General features: G+C 55.3%; 8 protein-coding genes across 8 annotated transcripts; 3 read left to right on the top strand and 5 right to left on the bottom strand.

Moving 5' to 3' along the window:
- Positions 1-319: 319 nt before the first annotated feature.
- On the top strand, positions 320-1,039 carry CTHT_0028250 (uncharacterized protein; the record flags this gene model as incomplete). Its single annotated transcript, XM_006693219.1, has 1 exon — positions 320-1,039. The coding sequence occupies one exon, from the start codon at positions 320-322 to the stop codon at positions 1,037-1,039; it is 720 nt and encodes a 239-aa protein (XP_006693282.1).
- Positions 1,040-1,375: 336 nt separating this feature from the next.
- CTHT_0028240 (uncharacterized protein) lies at positions 1,376-2,893 on the bottom strand (the record flags this gene model as incomplete). The annotated part of the gene is made up of 2 exons (XM_006693218.1): positions 1,376-2,454; positions 2,512-2,893. 2 exons carry the CDS (start codon positions 2,891-2,893, stop codon positions 1,376-1,378), a joined length of 1,461 nt encoding a protein of 486 aa, XP_006693281.1.
- Positions 2,894-3,867: 974 nt separating this feature from the next.
- CTHT_0028230 (putative cleft lip and palate protein) lies at positions 3,868-5,922 on the bottom strand (the record flags this gene model as incomplete). Its single annotated transcript, XM_006693217.1, has 2 exons — positions 3,868-5,784; positions 5,860-5,922. 2 exons carry the CDS (start codon positions 5,920-5,922, stop codon positions 3,868-3,870), a joined length of 1,980 nt encoding a protein of 659 aa, XP_006693280.1.
- Positions 5,923-7,418: 1,496 nt separating this feature from the next.
- On the top strand, positions 7,419-8,197 carry CTHT_0028220 (uncharacterized protein; the record flags this gene model as incomplete). Its single annotated transcript, XM_006693216.1, has 2 exons — positions 7,419-7,563; positions 7,629-8,197. 2 exons carry the CDS (start codon positions 7,419-7,421, stop codon positions 8,195-8,197), a joined length of 714 nt encoding a protein of 237 aa, XP_006693279.1.
- Positions 8,198-8,481: 284 nt separating this feature from the next.
- On the bottom strand, positions 8,482-9,408 carry CTHT_0028210 (uncharacterized protein; the record flags this gene model as incomplete). Its single annotated transcript, XM_006693215.1, has 3 exons — positions 8,482-9,132; positions 9,245-9,311; positions 9,371-9,408. 3 exons carry the CDS (start codon positions 9,406-9,408, stop codon positions 8,482-8,484), a joined length of 756 nt encoding a protein of 251 aa, XP_006693278.1.
- Positions 9,409-10,182: 774 nt separating this feature from the next.
- On the top strand, positions 10,183-10,637 carry CTHT_0028200 (putative vacuolar protein sorting-associated protein; the record flags this gene model as incomplete). The annotated part of the gene is made up of 2 exons (XM_006693214.1): positions 10,183-10,438; positions 10,504-10,637. The coding sequence occupies 2 exons, from the start codon at positions 10,183-10,185 to the stop codon at positions 10,635-10,637; spliced, it is 390 nt and encodes a 129-aa protein (XP_006693277.1).
- A 481-nt stretch (positions 10,638-11,118) lies between these two features.
- On the bottom strand, positions 11,119-13,632 carry CTHT_0028190 (para-aminobenzoate synthase-like protein; the record flags this gene model as incomplete). The annotated part of the gene is made up of 1 exon (XM_006693213.1): positions 11,119-13,632. One exon carries the CDS (start codon positions 13,630-13,632, stop codon positions 11,119-11,121), a length of 2,514 nt encoding a protein of 837 aa, XP_006693276.1.
- A 772-nt stretch (positions 13,633-14,404) lies between these two features.
- On the bottom strand, positions 14,405-18,796 carry CTHT_0028180 (hypercellular protein hypA-like protein; the record flags this gene model as incomplete). Its single annotated transcript, XM_006693212.1, has 2 exons — positions 14,405-18,564; positions 18,631-18,796. 2 exons carry the CDS (start codon positions 18,794-18,796, stop codon positions 14,405-14,407), a joined length of 4,326 nt encoding a protein of 1,441 aa, XP_006693275.1.
- Between the last annotated feature and the right edge of the window lie 1,835 nt (positions 18,797-20,631).

Below are 20,631 nucleotides of genomic sequence, written 5' to 3'. Positions count from 1 at the left end.
AGCAGAAGACCGGCCCCAACTGCCATTCTGCTGGTCAGAGACGGTGCAACCAACTGCTTTCCGTATAGCTTTGAACTTCTAAGAACAAGTCTGCCTTGGACTGCTCTGCTTTTACGGGGCCTAATTGTCTTGCCACCTGAAAAACAGCTAGTGACGACAGCTCTGCCCAGCTGAGAAGCCACGTTACGAACACGTCCAGTCTCCACGAACACCAGGCAGCTCAAAGCCGGTATCCAAATAACTTCCCGTCTCCAACCACAATTTTAACCCGTGTTTCCTACATCAGATACTTCAATTTCTTCTCTCTAATATAATCAACATGATTCGCTCCACACAAATAGCGAGGCTAGATGGTATGCCCACCGGCTCGCCCTCCCTCTTGAACCGCCAATATGCTGACCTCTCTCTCTCTCTCCTCTCCGCAGGCCTCATGCTCTGCGCTTCAGTAGACGACTCCGAGACTGAGCGCGCGCTTAGTGAAGTCAAGGGTCAAGTGAAGCTCGTCCTGCGATGCTTATCACGAAACTCCGAGCCCCAAGCATCCATCGAATCGGGCGCGTACACGATCCACTACCTGATTGCGGGCGAGGTGGTGTACGTGGCGATCACGGACCGCTCGTTCCCGCGCAAACTGGCCTTTACCTACCTGTCCGATGTGTCGACCGAGTTCGCCAACACCTACCCGCCGCAGCAGCTCCTGTCGCCGGTGCTGCGCCCGTACGCGTTCATGGAGTTTGATACGTTCTTGTCGCGCACCAAGGCGACATACAGCGATGCGCGCGCCGCTCAGAGCTTGGATAAGTTGAATGACGAGCTGCGGGATGTGACGAAGATTATGACCAAGAATATTGAGGATCTGCTCTACCGCGGTGACAGCTTAGAGAGGATGGGCGAGCTGAGCAGTAGGCTGCGCGACGACAGCAAGAAGTACCGTAAGGCCGCCGTCAAGATCAACTGGGATCTGATGATCAAGCAGTATGGGCCGTTTGGTGCCTTGGGGCTTATTATTCTTATCTTTATTTGGTTGCGCTTCTTTTAAACTTAAAGGATTAGATGCTAGTTGTGATGGTAATATCTCTCAGTTTTGGTCATGAGGCTCAGCATGGGAGTTTGGGACAGGAAACTTGAGCGGCCGTTTTGGTGTTATTTCCATGTATCTTTCTGTGTCTACGACTGTAATGCCTATATATATATCAATTCTAGAATCGCGTCCCGCAGGGACTGAGTATATCCATGAACTGACAAGTCATCGATTAGTTCATGCTAGATGCTTCATATCTCGTACCATGCACTCATCCTTTCTGTGGTATCTTGGAGGAGGCTCCTTTTAACGCCCGCTTCAAATCCAAACCCAATCCAAAAGCCCAATCTCTTCTCACATTACATTACAACTCTCCCCTGGGGGCAGCGCAGCCGCCAACTCGGACAATGACGGCACGGCCGCCGTATGGTACCACTCTAAATGCTCCTGAAAGTGCCGTAGGTCTGCAAAGCCTTTCTCATCCTGCACGTACTTCACTTCTGAACTGTCCTCCCCCGCATCCAAGTATGTCGCCTCCTCGCAGTACGGGCACACTAACCCCGCCTGCCACTCCCCCGGCTCAGGCGCCGTGTGGTTCGCGATGGCAAGCGGCGCAAAGACGATTGTTTTCTCCTCGCCAGTGGTTGCGCTGTGGCCTCGGGCTTGCCAATGTGGGTAACCGCCGGCGGCAGCGTCAGAGGAAGCTGTGCGGGGCGTGCGTTCGGACGGCATATCCTGCAAGTCGGACCAGACAATGTAGCCGTTGCAGAAGTCGCAGACGAAGGCGGCGTCGAGGAGCTCGCCGTTGCCACCGCTGGCTAGACGCTGGAAGCGACCAATGTAGTTGCAGTGTGGGACGAGCTCTTCTAAGCTTCCCCGTCGTTGTAATGAGCCACGCCGCATGCAGTCGTATGGCATTTCCTCGCTTCCTTGTGCTCTCAAATTGTCGGGATACCCTCCATTCATCGTCTTTTCGTGCTGTCGAACATCCTGGCCCCGATTAGAAGGTAGTTCCTCCAGCTCTAACCCTAACCCTTCCCGCTCTTCCGCCCTATGTCTACTTTTCCTTCTCTGTCTCTCCCTGCTTCGTTCGCCCTCCTCCCCAACCTGATGCCGCCGCCTGAGTTGGCGATACACCAGCCATGCACCCAAACACCGAGGCTGGCTTTGCTCCTCCTGGTGCTGAGCAGCAAACACGCGGTGCGCGGCCCGTCTCTGGGCACGGTGAAGTGCCTTGCGAAGGCGGGGCGTCATTCGCGGGTCGATTGGACTCCCATTACTTTGGCTGCCAGGGCTGGTTGGGCTGGACAGGGCCCCGTTTGAAAATTGAACTTGCTTAGACGGATTGAGGTAAGAAAAAGCCCAATTCTGAAGTGCAAGGGAGTGTGAGGTGAAATGGGTTAGAAGAATTTCCAGCTCTGCGAGGGATTCTTCTGTATCCATGGTTAAAACCCATAACCATAACTCTCGAAACGATAGAGGACACTCACCACTCCGATCATTCTCATACCAACCCCTCCCATGCACAAGCGGCGCCAGCTCCTGGAAATCCTGCTTTGCCTCATCCAGCGCCAGCTCCATCTCGCGCAGGTGCTCGTTGCGCTCAGCCAACTGCTGTGAATCTGCTGCCACCGTCACCTGCGAGAGGGCGTCCAGGGCATCGGTCATGCACGTGGCGATGGATGCGAGGAGCGTGCCGACCGTTTGGGGGATGTCATCTTGGTCGTAGGGGGCCGAAGAATGGGAAGGCGGCGGCGGTATTGATTCTCTCTCTTTTCCTTTCCATCCTCCTCGGCCGGTGCTGGTGTTTGTTGTTGTGTTGCTGTTGCTGCTATTTCCGCTGATGCCGGCGCCGCCGGCAGCGCTGCTCATGGCTTCTCTCTGTCCTGGTCTGAACAAAACGTAATCCGAGAATAGAACTCTTAATGATCCCGAATGGTGTCTTTTATATCTTCCGGTGTCCCAACCACCAAGAAGGGATTTATATTAGAAATGTGGCTGTTTGCGGTAGGGAGTCTGTCCGTTGATTGCTTTGGAGACGGTGACTGGTCGTCACGATGATGGCTGCAGGTGTTGATTGGAACCAAATGTGAACGTGAAAGTGAGGGGGCACGAGAAAGACTCTTGAGAACACTTGTAGCTTAAGCCTAAGCTGACCCTTGCCTATCACCCGGTATCTCTCGAGGGGCCGTGATGAGGCTGTTCGACCGAGTTGTTACACATTGGGTTGAGCAGCCAAATGCGGTAAGCAGTGCTTAGACTTTTTAAAAAAACAGTATAAGGATTCCTTTGATGCATAGAGCAGCAGATCTCTAGCTTCTTTCTATGCTGAAGCCGACAGCCGTGGATGCAGGCTGGGACACGCTGAGCCAGGGTCCACACAGGCGTTGCGCCCAGGAGGTTTAGCGTGGGGTTTGGGTCCTTTGGGCAGCGCTGATGCGGTCGCTGCACTACTGCGGTGGAACCGCCTTTGCGAACCCCTTTTTCTCCATCAGCTTAGCCCGTACCGTTCAGCCCTACTGGATGCCTGGGGTTCGGGACTACCGGCGACGGTGCCGGTAAATCCTGCTACTGGCTTCGGTACGAGTTGAGATGTGCGTCAGCGTACCTTTCTCGGAGTAGGCTTGGATCTAAGATTGCCGAAGTAATCCTTCAGTCTGGACCGCATAGTCGGTCCCTGCTTGCTCCGGACTTATCACCGATCGCCAGTTTCGAACCCTAGAGTAATAATCCAAGTGAAACCCTCTTTTTTCTTTTAAAAAAAAAAGAAAAAGATCTATGTGCCATTAATTGTAAGTAACATATTCTAGATAGGTCTCGGATTACGCTCCAATCACCAGTCCAGTCTATTTCCGCTTCGTCGCTTTGGGAGCATCGGCACCGGTAGACTTCGCGGTCTCCTGCTCCGGCTTCTCGGGCAAAGCATTCTTCTTTTTCTTTTCCTCTTCTTCCTTGGCCTTCCTAATCAGCTCCTCATTCTCATCCTCACCACCTTGGCCAAACTCGTTGACACGAGTGTAGTCCACACGATAGATCCACCGCTGGTACAGGTAAATGAAGAAGATAACGTCGTCACGGAAGGTCGCCAGACGATGCAGGATAGGCATCTTGATGGTAAAGGCAAACAGGTCGTCGATGAAAGTGTTGAGGAACTTGTACATCATGGCCTTGGCCGGCATGTGTGCCACGCTCTTAAGTTTGTAGTTGATGTATAGCGACGGCACCATCATCAGGAAGCCGTAAGCGTACACAGACCCGACCAGCGTCGTAATGATGTACGAGTACCAAGACTTGTGCGTCTCGTAGAGAAGCGAGTAGATAGCGTAGGCAATCAGAAGCGGCACGGCCGCAATATACATATAACGGAAGGCCTCCTCGTCGTACTCCTTGGTCTTCTGCTCGGTCTCGCTGAGCTTGTGCTTGTCTTCGAATTTAATGCGGTATGGAATCAACGACCCAGGAGCCGGACGAAGGCGGACGTTGACCACGGTGGTGATCTTCCAAAGCTCAATGATGATACCAACGGCCTGGCCACCAAGGATCATCCAGCTAGTGTTCTCAGACTGGTCGATCAGGTAGAGGAAGATGACCGTTTGCATAAAGACGTTGCCCAGAATCGACCGTAGCGAAATGCCAACGTTGTCCTTCTTCTTACGGTAGTGCTGGATGTCGGAGCCGAAAGCGAGCGTCTCAAGAACCATATGGGCAATGCTGACCACAATTGTCACGCCTAGAAGGATCGGATTGGAGTCCATGAAGATCTCCTTGATCATTTCGATCTCGCTGCCATCACCACCACCCGGAAGGGAGTTTCCATAAGCGGCCTGACGTGCCGCCTCCTTGGAGCTAAACTCAATTGATGCCATGGTCTTAAACTTCCACTCCGACAGGTTGTTGAGGGTGATGCGTATCGGCAGCGTTTGGACGGTCTCGTTGAGCAGCGTCATATGCGACCTGAGCTGCCAGAAGGTGTTAACAAAGAGGATCGGATAGTACCATGAGTGCTGACCGGTGCCGTCGCGCGCCCCCGTGGCCTCCAAGTGGAGGAAATGCCGAACAATTGGATGAGCTTGGGTATAAGAGATAACGCCAGTGTTCGGAATAAAGGATAGTGACACATTGGGATGGTAATAATTGGCGATGATGGGGCCAGTTGGCTCTGGTTCGTCCTCCACAGGCTCAGCTTCGCCCGCTTCCCCTTTATCAGCCAGCAGATTCCTGGTCTTGACCTCTTTCTTCTTGGGGAGATACTGAGTAAGCGGGTAGACGAAGTGATAGGCCGAACCGGGGTCGTAGCCTTGCTCAGTGGGATCCAGAATGGCGCCAGGCAAGCCGACATAAAAGTGTCCCCAAAGAGTGCCATTGTGCTGGACCGGCTCCGGTACAGTAATGGTGCCCTCGACAATGCGGGTATCCGACCAATTACCAATCTTGAACTTCTTCTCCTCGAGCACAATTGACTCCTTGGAGGTCTGTCTGAGCGGAGTCGGAACGAAGGAGGACGAAACGGTGACCACGATGTCGACGGTGCTGTCGTCGCCCCAGATAGGGCCCAGAAGCTGAGGGATCTTGCTGTAGGTAGCGCCGTCATTGAGGCGCGTAGGGCGCTCGTGGTAAGGAGGAACATGAGTGGAGACCTGGACGACGTTGCCGTTGGCGTCGCGGACCTGTGCTGTCTTCGGAGGACCCATGAACTGCTTCATGAGGAATTGCATGGCCATGTACATGGCGACGGCCTGGAAGACCCTTGAGAAGAGGGATGGCTGCAATAATGTGTTAGTTTACCTTGGTCGCCATCACAACAAAAATCAGTTGCTTGGTATGATTGTAACACATACCCCTTCATCTCGTTGCTGTGGCCGAGCAGGCTGACGGCCTGCCACGGCGTTGGCCTGGGGCATGGCGTAGGTTCTTTATCACCTTGCGCTTGTGCAAAGTTTAATTCAATATAGAGAGATGCCGATCAGCCACGGAAGACAGAAGCGCTTGCCTGTGCGGTTCTGCGCAAACAGCAAAGACACAGGGTTGTGTTGGGTGTTACCACTGATGTTGGCGACGGTGGACGATGATGCTTTGGATGAAAGCTGGGCGACGTGCTCCAGAACTCCAGAAAATCAATGAACAATGCCACGCAGCCCCGAGTCGCGGCGTGGGGCGATATGGACCTTTTTCCCAGTGCTATCAGGCCAATGATAAGGCGAGGCTCTTCCCCACCAGTTGATGACATCCCACTGGGCGCGGGTGCAACGCCCCCTAGCGATTCAGCAATCCCCAGCGCTGCCACCAAAAAACCCAAGCTTCAGGGCCCCTCCTCCCGCTGGCCAAACCCGTTGCGGTGCCTGTCCCGCATCCGCTCCATGACGGCAGCAGTTCAGCGGAAGCAAAACACCACCATCGGACTGGTTATTGGGCCTCTTGTAACCTACCCGTAATGATGCCTGTACCTCTGCAGCTCCATCAGGCCCCGGTAGGCAGGTACCGATCGTTGCAGTTGATTCGGTTCCATCGATCTGTCCTGTGGCCCTGTACTACCGGACAGGCTGTGTGGCCCCTCGCAAGCGTCGTACAGGGGCTGTAGCGGCTGTTGGACGCCATTTTAATCAAAAACCTGTGCCCGCTCAGATGGCTTCACCATGAGATGACCTCGCTCGGTTCTGTGTTTCCCACATCGTCTCCATCGCCCAGATCGCCGCCGCTCCCTTGAACCGTCCGATAGCGACCGGTGGTGCGGGCCGCCATTGTGTCATACGCTGGGCTCCATCGAGGTCCACGGGCGGGTCACGAGGCGGCGCAGTCGGCGACACGATGCGCAACTGAGAGCCCTCATCGGTCGGCCGATCCAAAGTCAGACCCAGACGCTGTCAGGTTGCGAGATAATAAACTTTGCAGGGCAACAGCGTCCCTGGACCCAGTGGAAGCCATAAATCTCCGGGGACCCTCTGGTTCAATCACATCTTCCTCCTGCTCTCCCAGTGTTCAGAATCTTGGCCCTTTTCGGCTGTGTCATCCCGCCGGTTACCAGAGCAAACACCGGTTCGCTGCGCCCCTCGCTTCGTCCATCAGCCATCCGAGCCTTTGCTGGGAGTCTGAGACGGCGGACACGACATCTTGTCCGACAAGTTAGCCGCCCGTGGCCCAGGTCAATCCAGCCATCCAGACCGTAGTCGGTGTTTGGGAGCAACCAGTGGCTAGCAATAAGGCGTCGGATACGTGGCATTGCCCCTCGCAGCCCCTCGCCAGGTAACTCGTGGGCTCCTACCAGTCGGTCAGTGCAGTCAGTCGGTGAGAGCAATCGCCGGCTGCTGGCTACAAAACACCGCCATCTCTCCTTTTACCAAGCGAACCGTCGTGCTCTACGCCTTTACTCTCGTCTGTTTTTCCGTTACAACCAAAAGCTATGTCGACCAGCGAGTCCCAATCAGCCGCGACCCCGCGGACCAAGATTTGCGTCTACTGCGGTGCTCATAGGGGAGTCAATGAGAAGCACCTGGAGGCCGCGCGCTCGCTAGCTCGGGCCATGGCGGCCAACAATATCCAGTTGGGTAAGTACAGAGGCCGTAAGCATGGGTGCTTACACGTAGACAGCATGCTGATTAGCTCTCTCCAGTCTATGGCGGTGGGACGGTCGGCATCATGGGTGAGCTGGCCAAGACACTGGTCTCCCTTGCCGGTCCCGACTCAGTGCACGGCATCATCCCCGAGCCGCTCGTCCGGTACGAGCGCGACCTGGCAAAGACCAACATGAACGGCGAGTGCAGCAGCAGCAGCAAGACCGAGGACAAGGTTGTTCTTCCGGAGGAGTCGGTATTTGGCCGTACGACCGTGGTCAAGGACATGCACACGCGCAAGCGCATGATGGCGCAGGAAGTGATCGAGGGCGGTCCCGGCAGCGGTTTCATTGCGCTGAGCGGCGGTTATGGTACTGTAGAGGAGCTGTTTGAGACGGCCACTTGGAACCAGCTGGGCATTCACAGCAAGGGGATCGTGCTGTTCAACGTCGACGGATTCTACGACGGCATTTTGTCGTGGATCAACAAGAGTGTTGAGGAGGGTTTCATCAGCCAAGCCAATAAGAAGATTTTGGTCGAGGCTAAAACGGCTGAGGAGGCTATCCAGGCGCTGAGGGATTACAAGACGTCAGAAGGCGTGTTGAAGCTTACATGGGGCAAGGAATAGGATTTCTAGATTGGGTAGAGAAAGGTATATGGGACTTCATGAAAAATTCTGAGATGGGCGTTCTGGCGGGGTCAGCATAAATCCTTGGCATCGTCAGGTATCAATTGATGGTATTTTCCTCGGGTGGTGAAAAAGGAACGGGAGCTTCCCGTCCAGAATGCTTCTCCACGGTGAGATCACAGCTTAGGATGCGCTCCCCCCCTCCCCCCCCCCCCAAAAAAAACGCCGTCTACGACATCGTTCCCGTGTTCATACTCGTCGTTAATACCATCGTCGGGATCATCCTATGAGTCGACCTCCATGCCTTCGCCCTCGGCGCCCCTTTCGTCAGACACGCTCTCTATCCACTCTGCCACATCCTGGCCATCGTAGACCCGGAATGGCTCAATCTTTGCCGCAGCACCGTCCTCTCCTTGCTCCTTAATGCCGACCACGCCGACACTGGTGTTGTCGATAGTCAGCTCACGGTCCTGGACCAAGCTCTCCTTAAGGGCGCGTAGGCCATGACGAATCAGCTCGTCGCGGCTGCAGTCGGCGAACTTGTCCAGGTGCTTCTCCAAGTAAGTACGGGCCATCTGGCTGCGGGCGCCTATGGCGAAGGCGATCATCTCCTCGGTCATGCCGGACGGCTGGAACTCGAACAGGTGCGGGCCGTGCTCGTCGACGCCGGCGATCAGCAAGCCCACACCGTAGGGGCGCTTTCCGTAGTGCTGGGTGTTGATCTGAGCCTTAGACCCGATCAGGTCGACCAGGGTCCGCACGGGCATGCTGCGGCCGTAGGTCAGGCGGTGGCCCAGGCACTGCTGCTTCATGAAATTGGAGAGCACACGCGCATCCGATGTGAGGCCTGCAATAGCGATTCCGACATGCTCGTCGATGGGGAAGAGTTTTTTTGGTAGGACGAGAGTTCTTCGGCGTTGCGCTGGTTTGGGGTTCTGGGTCAGCGGGTGTCTATGCGATCGAGGGTTGGGTTGAAGAGGGGCAAGGAGGGGCAGCAGGCACCTTGATCGCGACCAGCACGGCGTGTGTCTTGCTTGCGATGCCTACCACGACGGAGCCCTGCTTTACTGCCTCGGCCGCATATTCGACCTGGAATATCCGCCCTTGCGGGGAGCTTTGCCGGGGGGTTAGCGAAAACGGAGAGAATGAACGCCTAGGCAAGGCAGAGCTTACAATGTGACTGAGTCGTTGTCGTAGTTGTTCCTGAACATGGCGAACTAGAAACCGTGCTAATTCGGGTATACTCCGGTCTTTCGGTCGACGGCGGCGCAATCAATTGCGATTCTGGAGAGGGGATCTGGAGGCAGGAGGGGCAGACGTGGTGTTCAAGATGTTCTTGTTGGAGAGTCGGTGTTGAAGTTGGATGACAGCTCTGTCCCACTGTGACCGTGCCAGGCAGCTCCAAGCTGCGTCGCCTGGCCGCCGCCCAGCGCAGGGCCGCTGGACCACTAGGATGTTAGGCCGGGGCCGTGGGCTGCCCTGGGGTACGTACCGCGATGCCTAGCCCGCGCTAAACCAATCAAAGATTGGCGCAACGACCCAGTCGACAAGGACCCGCCAAGGCTGACGCTGCGGGTTGCGTGCTCGACCCACTAGCAGTCGCATGCCGCTGCCCGCCAGCAACAGCTCCGAGCTGCAACTCCAACCTTCACCACCCTTCCCGTCCACCCTGTGCACTTTGCAGCATACGCCGGCGTCGACATCGCGAAGCTGACAACCATCCACAGACGAAAACTCGATCGCGCCGGCGCAATCATTTACGAGACACGAAGCGACGAGTCATAGACCAAACGAACGGAAGACACTATCATTCTGACTAAGCTGGTTTGGGCGAACACCCCGCATTATCACCACCCTTGTTGTCCTTAGCCACCGTTGGCTTCAACCAACCGCCGTATCACTACGATCGCCTACGAGAAAAATATCTGAGTTTCAAAAGAAAAATATCATTCTATTATTACAAATACGCAACATAGACCGCAATCATGCCGCAAGCAGGCCTCAAAACCATCATCTCCCTCTCCTTCGTCCTCGCCATCGGCTTCCTGCTCGTCATCCTCTCGTGCGCCCTCTGGAAGGCCTACTACCCACTGCTCGTTGTCGCCACGTATGTACTGGCGCCCGTACCGAACTGGATCTGCGGCCACTGCGCCAACCCGGATGACTTTGTTGAGAGCTCTGGCGCCGCGGTGCTTGACCTGGGAAGGTTTTGCACGGGGTTCCTGGTTGTGATGGGTGTTGGTATGTTTCGAGTCTACCCTGTTCTTGGAATGGCGGACTTTGGACACTAACGGCTTACATCACAGCCCTCCCCGTACTGCTCTGCCACTCTGGACTCATCTCCACACCGGCCATGATCATGTCCATTATCGGCGGCTTGCTCATCTACGGCACTATCATCAGTTTTGCAATGTTTTTCCAGGAAGACCAGGATTTTTAGCAGCCTGCACTGAAGCATGAAGGAAATATTTTATCATCATCAGCTGGTCCCATGAGTCTTTTTTGGCGGACGGTGTTTTTTTACTACTTATTCTCCTGTTTGGTGGTGTACTATGTGTATACATGGCTCCATTCCGGACGTATGACGCATGACGGGAGGGTAATGCCTAGACGGACGGACGGGCAAGCGGATGGTACTTAATGCTTTGGGGGGTCTGTCTAAGCTGTGTTTGGACTCTTTGGACACGAGCAGGGAATGTTAAGGGCATGCCGCAGGTTCCATCTCTATCTTTACATGTCCGATATCCCGGGTTCTATTATGATGCCGTACTCTCTGTCTAGGATGCGTTGAGACCCTGTTTCCCCAGACTCCATTATGCAATCCAAATCGAAGGCAACCAGAACGCCGGACACGTTGAGTGTCTACCAATCCATCTGACCCCCTTCAAACCCAGTAAATGTGTGGATATGAACATCCCAAATCACCTTGCTTCACCAAAGACCCGCAATGGCCCAGCAAGCTTGGTAAACATTTCCTCCCTCTCTCCCTCAGGCGTGCTGAGTGCTGTAACAGCACCACCAGCTCCTATCCTCCACACTTCATGTACCACTTCCTCCTCCCCAACCTTCACGACCACGTTCTCATCCTCCCACCGGAACAAACTCCGAATCGTCACGCTCCAATCGCCCCTCCCCGTCGCACACATGTACCCAACAACGCCAGAGTACAAACTCCTCTCCAGATGCCCTTCAATCTGCTTCAGCAACTCACAACTCCTCTTCTTCGGCGCCCCCGTCATGCTCCCAGGAGGTAAGCTCGCAGCCAGCACATCCAGCCCCGTATACCCACCCCTCTTAACATCCAACTGCCCTTCCACAACGGTTATCATCTGAAACACGCTCTGGTACTCCTCGACCTTCATCAACTCGGGCACGCTCACTCTGCCAGCGCCGCAGACACCGTGAAGATCGTGCCGTACCAGGTCGACAATCATCAAGTTCTCTGCCATCTCCTTCGGCACGTGCAGGATACGCTCCGCATCGGCTAGAGTGGCACACGTATCGGGACACTTCCGAACTGTGCCTTTCATCGGCCTCATCGAGCAGAGCCCGGACCGGGAGTAAGTCAGGAAGCGCTCGGGGGAAGCGCTGACGAGGGTTGCGGCGCCCAAACGGAGGTAGGATGCGAAGGGGGCAGGTTGACGGGCCCGGAGGTGTTTGAAAAGGATCCAGGATGATGATGAATAAGGCTGCTTTGGGATAGTTTTGGGGTTTGTTGATACTGTTAAGGGTCTGTCGCTCAGAGGACGGGTGATTGTTGTTTGGTCGGTGAGGCAGAGCTCGTAGGACTCGCCGGCGGCAATGTACTCTTGGCAGATGCGGACTTTTTCTTCGTATTCCTTTGTACGGGGGGTCTGGATCGTGGTGCTCCAGGGCTGGGGTCGCTGTTTCTGTTGATAGCCCTCTTTGAGTGAGGACCTCGGGCGGGTGTTTTCCAGGGAAAGGAGCTTCTCTACTGTCCCGTCAAGCCAATTGTCTGTATCGTTATCACCACGGCCCTGGAGATGTTGGATATGGATAAGCCCGAGGGTGTGGTCGACGACAACGCTCTTGGTAACCCAGGTCAGGCACACATCCGGCCGATGGTGCTTACGAAACTCGTCTAGGGCTACATTAATGTCGGCCAGACCCTGCTCGTACGTGATGTAGCCCATAAAACCTCCCACAAATGGTGTACTCTCCTCAGCGGCGACCTCATCGCCATGGATGCTCCTCCGCTCATGGAAAGCGGCCAGAAACCCCCAAATCCCTCTAAACTTCGCAAGAGGGACCCTCTCTCTCCTGCCACCAGCGGTATTTCCCCTGAGAGCACCTGTCCTGACTATCGCGGAGTCATCGCCCGTATGATACTCAATCCTAACAGCTTCACCAAGGCAGGTAGCGATGATGCTAAACCTTCCACGCACGTCGGGTCTGGATATCGTGGGCGAAGCATTTGCCGAGTCGAGCACAATTCTCTCCAGGGCATCTGGCTCAACAACCTCGACGATATCCGTCACCTGCACCCCACGCGGCAAGGGGATTGTCCGGGTATGCAGTACCGGATCAATGCCGACAAGCTCCCACCATTGCGCCAAACCATTTACCCTCCTCCCATTGACCGAGGTCGGCAGCTGCGAAAGCAAACTCGGCCGTTTGGCTGCCCTAGCCAACCTCTCCTCTGACTCAACCCTGACCCTTCCCCGTTCCCGATTCCACTCCATCGCCCTCCGGAACCAGTTCACGATAACTTTATTCCCCTCCTTCTCCGTACAAACCGACTCGGGATGGTACTGCACGCCCCAAAATGGCTTCTTCCTGTGCCTGACAGCCATCAATATCCTCTCTTCTCCTGAATCATTCTTCTCATCCGCCCACGCAAGCGGGACCAACTCCGGACATCTCTTTAACGGCTTCCATCTCCAATCATCCCCCTCTTCCTCATGATCTTGCCCAACGTCCCCGCACAAACTATGATACAACGTTGCCCTAAACCCCCCTACACCGGTGAAAACGTCTCCCTTAGAATGAACGACCTCCCTGATCATGCCGTGCAGTCCGCCGTACCGTAGCCGACGCACCTCTCCGCCAAAGGCATGCACCAAGCTCTGGAACCCGAGACATACCCCCAGCACGGGGAGCAAATCTTTCTCGGGCAAGTGCCAGACAAGACGCATCAGCCCGACGTCGGAGGGGATGGTGGGGGAACCGGGGCCGGGACCGCAGACGAGGGCGTCGTAGTGGGATAGCAGACGGGCGAAGTTTTGCAGAACAGTATCATCGTTGGTGCTGGAAGGGGAAGGTATGAGAAGCGGCGAGTCGATGGGCAGGACAGAGACTTCGACATCGAGGAGGGTTGTGAGCAGGGAGGTGATATTGTTGGAGAAGGAGTCGAATGCGTCGAGGAAAAGGATTCGGGGACGATGGTTGCCCCCGTTTGTAGTTTCGCTTGTCATGGTTGTGTTTCACTTCCTCTGATTCCTGTTTGACTCTTCCCTCCGTTACGGTGAGTGAGTGGCTTATCGAGGAGACTCGAATGGAATCATACATAAAAATCTCGGCCGTGAAAAAGTAAAGTTCACTTCACTTCAATAGATTTGATTCACAACCTTCAAGAGGCCAAAGGGCATTCCCAAGCAAGGAAAATAAGAGGAAAAAATAACCAGGCCATCAGCACCCCAACCACATGTATGGAAGATGTAAGCAACCAACCGTGCGGTTCAATTGAGTGAGGGAGAGCGGTTTTCATCGGATCTGATAAGAAGCGAGGTCGGTGGCAATGACTTTCAGATGAAAATCTCAGTTTGTTTCGCATATCCAACCCTAACCCTGTTTATCCAATTCGGCTTCCCTTAACCCAAGGTGGGATCGAGCTCGATGATGAAGGCTTGGCTCGGGCCTGAAGCGACGTCAATATATGTGACATGTAGATATAGGAGGATCGATGCTACAAGACGTGAGATGATCTGATCAAGATCAAAATTGACGGTTGGTGGACTTAGGACTCACCTGGCGAACGATAGTAAACATTACCCCTTTTTTGTACAACCTCCACACTCCCAAGCGCATCCCGTCACAGCATTGCCCTCATCTTGGATGTCTTCAAGTGTTCTTAGATATTAATTATTCTAAACCGTGTACAGATATCCATCCCATCCGTCTACACATGCCCATCCCCATTCCATAGCCGGACTCCATCCATCTACAGGTAAGGAAGGTAGATATCCCTTACATATCCCTCACTACAAGCCGACAACCCCTCCTAGCATGCCACACCCGTCTCTCCCTCTTCCCAATCGCATTCCCCAACAAAATTGCCTGCGCCTCCATCTCCGTGCGCTGCTTAATCTCCTCGCGCTCCTTCTCCTCCTCCAGCTCCTTCGCATCAACCCAAAGTCTCGTCTCCTCCACGCTCGCGGCAATCTCAAACTCGCCTCTGCACAGCGCCGTAACGCCCATAACCACCTCCATTGTGCCGCCGTTACCAGGAAGGAGAGGCAAAGCCTGTTGCAGCGTGCCATTCCATGCGAACTTGGCGAGCTTGCGGGTGAAGTCGAGGGAGACGTTGAAGGGGCGGTGGGCTAGCGAGGGGGTCAGGCGTAGCAACGGGTAGATGGGGCGTGCAGAACGGTTGGTCAGGCGGACGCGGAGGGCAAGGAAGGAGTCGAGTGGTACGACGTAGCGTTTTTCGGGAGATGCGGTGTCGTCGCTGGCGGGGGTGATTGGGCTCAGCTCTGTCGAGTCAGAATTGAGCGATGGTGTGGCCAGGCTGATGTCGATAGCCAATTCGTCGATCTTGATCGCTTCGATCATGCGCGGTGTGAACCGAATTGCACGTAGTTCAATTTCGCCCTCGCGCGTAGCACAGTTACCCGGCGCCGTGGTCCTCCAGGTCCCTTTCAGCGTGTCAAGCACCTTTTCGCGATACCAGAACGCCTCACGGCTGGCACGTTCTGCTTCGGGAGAGATCTTGGTGCTCACGACAAACTGTCGCTGGCGGTTGGGATTGATCGCAGGGATAAAGGCGTGCGGGTCCTCGAGGTAGACACGCCGAATCGGCAACATAACGCGAGACGTGTGTCCGGGCAGTATGTGGTCCTCAACACGCACTCCGTCCGACGCCTCGAGCGCTACTGTCATCTGACTAGGCCATGAGTTGCGCAGGTCGAGGAGCAGCAGGCAGTGGGAGTCGGGGGCGAGGCACTTTTCTGCTGGCTCGCTGCTGACCCGGGACCACAGAGGATCGGGGATACGCCCCGTCAGCGGCAGCACGTCGACACGAGTGATTTCGACGCTAGCGTTCACCGTGACAGTCAGTTCCATGGATACCTGCCGCGTGTAGAACTTCTCTGCCACCTCATCGTGTGGCACACCAAGGTAAGCATAGTCGACCTGGATCAGGCCGTGCGTGAGGCCTGGCCGGCCGAGGATTTCAAAGTCGAACGTGGCTGTGCCGCCCGGAGGAATAAACCGCTTGTTATCGTTGCGGCTTCGCAGCCGAAACGCATGCTTCTTGGCCAGGATGAGCTCATATTCGTACAAATCTGTGGCTGTGGCATCGCGACTGTTGATGGCTGCTTGTAGCGGTTCTTGTGTGGAGTCCTTGAAGGAGAACAACAGAAAGTCTACGGGTGTCGTGGTCGACAGATTCTCGAGGGTAATTGAGAAACGTTGGCGCTCGCCTTCCAAGATCATCACTGACGACTGAGGCAGCGTAGACGACTTGATAACCACAAACGGCTGGGGCGCAACTACATTAACCTCGATATGGTCAGGCTTGAGCCGCTGGATGGCTGGCGTCACCACCTTCGCATTTGTGTCAAGCGCCCCCAGGCCAATGGACTTAACCTTGGTCACATCCTCAGGGGCCCAGGGATCAGTGAAGATAGGGAACCGCCGCTCACGACAACCGCGCGGCTTGATAATGGCACCAGTGATCTTCACCGTGCCCGCGGCCTTGGGCGTGCCTGTGATCCTCATCGTCTGCGTGCGGTAGGGACCAATGACGGTGCTTTCAATGGCAGATTCAAACTCGGCGCCCTCAGTGTCGAGCCGGATGCTCTCCAACTCAACTTCGATCTCGTACGGGTTCTGAAGCGTCAGCCGGAAGGTAGCCGGCTCGCCAGCGACGAGAGTACGGTCAACGGCTGCTGTGTCCGGACGCTTCAGGAAGGGATTGTAGATGAAGGGGTCCACGTCCTGAGAGGCGCGCGCGGTGGCCGTGATGCCGGGAAGTACCGTCTTTGCGTGTGCAACGGGAGCCCTCATCGGGGGTAGGGGCTCCAGGGAAATGCCGCGGAGCAGAAACTCGTCCCAGTACTCAGCCGTCAACGGTCCTGCTCCCAGCCTCCTGGACAGGTTGGTGGTCTTCATGATGTTAGTGAACAGGCGAACTTGTTCCTCTCGGCTAATGACAGGAAATGCATTTTCCCTCCTCGGGCCCGGGGCGATGCCACTCCCGGCGGTCCTCAACAGGTCGCTGGAGTACTTCAGCACGCCGGCAAAATCAGGCAATGCTTCCGAGAAGTTGATACAAGCCCGCAGGATCTCAAGCTTTGTGCCTGGAATGCCAAAGAACCTTGCAGCTGACTGCTTCCGTATCCTTGCAATAACAGCCTCATTCGAGTCGTCTGGTGGACGCGACGGATCATTGGGATTAGCTCCCTCAACAACGCCATACGTCTTGAGTAACATCCCCAAGAAGGCATCCATGCCATACTCAATATCCCCCTCAGCAAGTTCCAGAGCACCAGAGCCGCCAGCACCAGCACCAGCAGCCCCATTCACTCCCGCCAAGCCAGCGGCAGGATGAATACCAACATCGGCAGCGCCCCTTGTACGGGCCTCGACCAAGCCACCAACCAAAACGGAGACCAGCTCCTTCAGCACAAGCGCCTTTTTCCTCTGGAAGCCAATCTGGCCCAACACGGCCGCGATGGCGCTCAACAGGACGATGCGATCGGCAGTGGTGAGCATTTCGGACGGAGACGCAGGGAAACCGCGGAACAAGGTCGCCATGATCTGGGCGCGAGTCGGGGGCACGGTAAAGCGCGGGGATGTGGTCAGCTGCTTGGTAGGTAGCTTCCCGAGGACCATCATATCAAGCGATTCACGGCCGAGCGTCCCGCCAGCGATGTGAACGGCAGTCAATATCCTGCTGAAGCGGATGGCGGCTTCACAGAAGGGCAGAGGCGGCAGGTTCTCGGCGGAAATCCGCGAATACAGGCCCAGGATGCGGTCAACAAGCTCCAGGATAGAGACCTGGAGGTGGCGCAGTGCCCTTGGTTGGGATGGGTCACGAGCCTCGGCCTCCTGGACGGCCTGGGCAATGGCAGCGCCCTTCTCAGGCGGCGGGTGGAGGATCGCTGGCACCTGGAACTCGAGGTTGGCCCAGCCAAGGAGAAGCAAGCTAAGGAGAGTCAACTCGAGCGCCTTCCCATGCCACAGATGGTCATTCATGGACTTTGCGACGACAGCAGCCTCGCAAAGCTCCTTGAGCGCGTTGTTCCAGAGGCCAGCCTGCAGGTAAAGAGACCCGATGACGATTTGGATCCGACACCGGCCCTTGGTCCTCCACCTCTCATTGGAGCTCCCCGAGCCAAAACCTTGGACAGGCACGCGATCTTGGCCTTTCTCCGGGCTCATGGGTTCAGGAGGGCCTATGATGCTGTCGAATGTAGATGGAGGGGCGGGAAGAGGCTTGTTCTCCCCCACGGGAGTAGATGGCCGTATGGGAGTGGAGCTGCTCGAACCCGACGGCTGCCTGCTGGACGGGACTGGGGGCATGGACATGCGCATGTTGCCCCTGTCGGTAAAGCTACTTGAAGGGTTTGAGCGACTCGGGAGCGTAAACTGCGAGTTCCGACGGTTCAAGTAGTCATCGCCCGGTCCTCCGTTCTGGTATCGACCCGATGAATACCCCGGTGAGTCGATGAAAGCGAGTCCTTCATACGACTTGGCGAGGGTAGTCATCTCGGCGAGTATCAGGGAGGAGATATCACACATGACTGTCTTGATGGTTGCTCGCTTCGACTCCTCGGCCGGCGGAACAGTGACAATTCCCTCAGGAATTGGGACTGGATTCTCTTCTGCTTGCTTGTAGTCGAAGATCACCACCTGGTGAGCCAGAACCTTGGGGTAGCGGTCCCGTAAATCCTCGAGCTCTTGGTACAAAGTGCGGATGTTGGCCTCCTCGACGGAACGACCGCCCGAGTGTCTCTTGCTGAACACAACATTGGGTAGCTCGACGCCGTCGGCGATGGCAATGACGGCAAGAGGCTCGCGCCACAGATCGAAGGGAGACAGGGCAAGGTGCGAAGGGGTCGGATGGTGGGTGATGAGGTCGAAGAACATGAAGCCGTCGGGGAAGACCAGCGGCGAGAACATGTCTGGACGAGAGAGGGAACGTCAGCATGAGAATCGCAGGGCAGCACGAGGTAATAGTCTCGTCGTACTTCTGTGTGGGCGTGCATCCGGAGTGACATCGCGCAGGGCGACAACATTTTCGGTGTTCAGGTGGTCGACGAAGGAAGTAAAGCGGTCGTGCCTGATGTGGCCTATGGGCAGCACCAGGGCCTTGACCCTCGCTGGGGCGAGGGGCAGGAGGGGGTCCAGCGTCATTGTCGGGATGACATGCCAGATGAGGGACGGTGATGTTTGGGAAGTTGAGCAAGTCAGAGCAGAGCGTCGAGTCACGTTTTGAGGGCTTTCAGGGGAAGCCGATTCAAACTGGCGGGGAGCAAGTTATCCCCAGCTCCGGAAGCGCAGTGCGATGTGATCTAAGCTGGTAGCTCTAGATTTTGTCCCCGTCGGGAATCCAGCTCTGTTTGAAAATAGACAAATTAAAAATAAAAAGTTACAGAGAAACAGCGATGTTTCTCCACAAAGCGGTGATCGGTGATGCGCAAGGGAGAAAACCGAGACAAACCGACGACGAGGGTCGCGATGTCCAACGACCCCCAGTCGCAGGCGAAAACGGTCTTGGAGCTGTAAGCTTGGCTCCCGGCTGTGGATGGCTGTGGATCCTCACCTGTAACCAGGGTACTGTGGGGAAGGGAACTGGTTCTTTGGATACCTACCTTTGTAGATACGGATTACTACTATTGGTGGGCTATGGTGGGGTTATGGGCCTGACAGGGGGATTGGTGGGGCTGATCTGTACATATTGAACTCTTATGATTTCAACTCTTGTAGTCGCTATCTAACTACATCTAGAGCAAGGAGCCGAACATCCTTTGCTCCTTTTAAGAGCCTCTTCTATCTAGACTGTCGCATTTCACTTTCCACTATTTGTGACTGTAAATTACGCCAGGATCAAGTTCTGCCGGAACATTTCTAACAGGGCGCGATACGATGCCAGCGGCTGATAGTCTTCTGGTAGTAGACATTTTTCCATCTTCAGTCCCATGATGAACCTCTCCCGTCCACAAAATCGATTACTCTGGAATGTCAGACCTGAGGCTTATGATGGCTGAGAGGCATTGACTGTCAATAACACCAAGAAATCAGCCATTAACCCCAGAGCAAAAGCGATATCCGATGCAAACTCACATTTCAGCAGATGGCCCTCGAGCAGCGCCAGCACTGTAGACGTCGAAGATCGACCTGGAGTCGAATCGGACTTTGCGAGGGCTGCAATTCGAATTTGGTGTTACCATCTGAGGTAGTAGGACAGCCATGCAGCCTTTGTGTTGTTGTTGATGATATGGAGAAGCTCTTCCTGGATTAGACTTTCATCCTGCGTCTTAAACCGATGGTCCTCTCTTGCGCCATATGTCATGGACATATCTGACTGGTAACGAGACAGGCGCAGCAAGAAGATATATGACAGACGGGTAGCCTGGCCGACCTGACCATACGATCAGGCCGGTTTCTACTTAGGGAGTTCGGATGGAGTAGAGTGCAGGCCTTCCCAAAACGAACCTGCGCTCGGCCAAAATATCCATCCGGGTGGTTATCACTTCACCTGTTGCCGTCGGAGGAGCAGCCGCAGCCGCTCAACCACCGCGGTGGCGGCGGACAAAGCGCACCATACGCTCAAGCTCCATCGGTCAGAAGAGGTGGCCGGGACCAAAAAGAAACGTGGCTGCGATGACAAGCCAACACATCCATAGCGAAGGCTGCCTGCTCAACTGTCTTCCGTAAAAGTCAATGTGGACACACGAGAGTTCGCCGGAAGGAAATATACGCCTTGCCAGTTCTGCAGCTCGCCGACTGCAAGCTGGAGGTTCATGGCCACACTGTCGGAGTCTTCGGCAAGTCTGCGCCGGAACTCCTAGGTGTGTCCCTCGTAAAGGTCTCTCATACGAGGCCGGCCACGGAAAATCCGAGGGGGTCGAAATATTGACATCTTGGGTGTGTATTGAATCCCTAGATGTATACCCCAAGATGTATATTGAATTTCCTTTCTTTGAGAAGATTGGGAAAGAAGGAAAAAGTTCGAGCTGAAAAGAAAG

This window comes from Thermochaetoides thermophila, assembly GCF_000221225.1.
Source record: "Thermochaetoides thermophila DSM 1495 unplaced genomic scaffold scf7180000011816, whole genome shotgun sequence".
Lineage (NCBI taxonomy): Eukaryota > Fungi > Ascomycota > Sordariomycetes > Sordariales > Chaetomiaceae > Thermochaetoides > Thermochaetoides thermophila.
The sequence above is the reverse complement of the archived record's forward strand: the minus strand, read 5'-3'. Positions and strand labels throughout refer to the sequence as shown.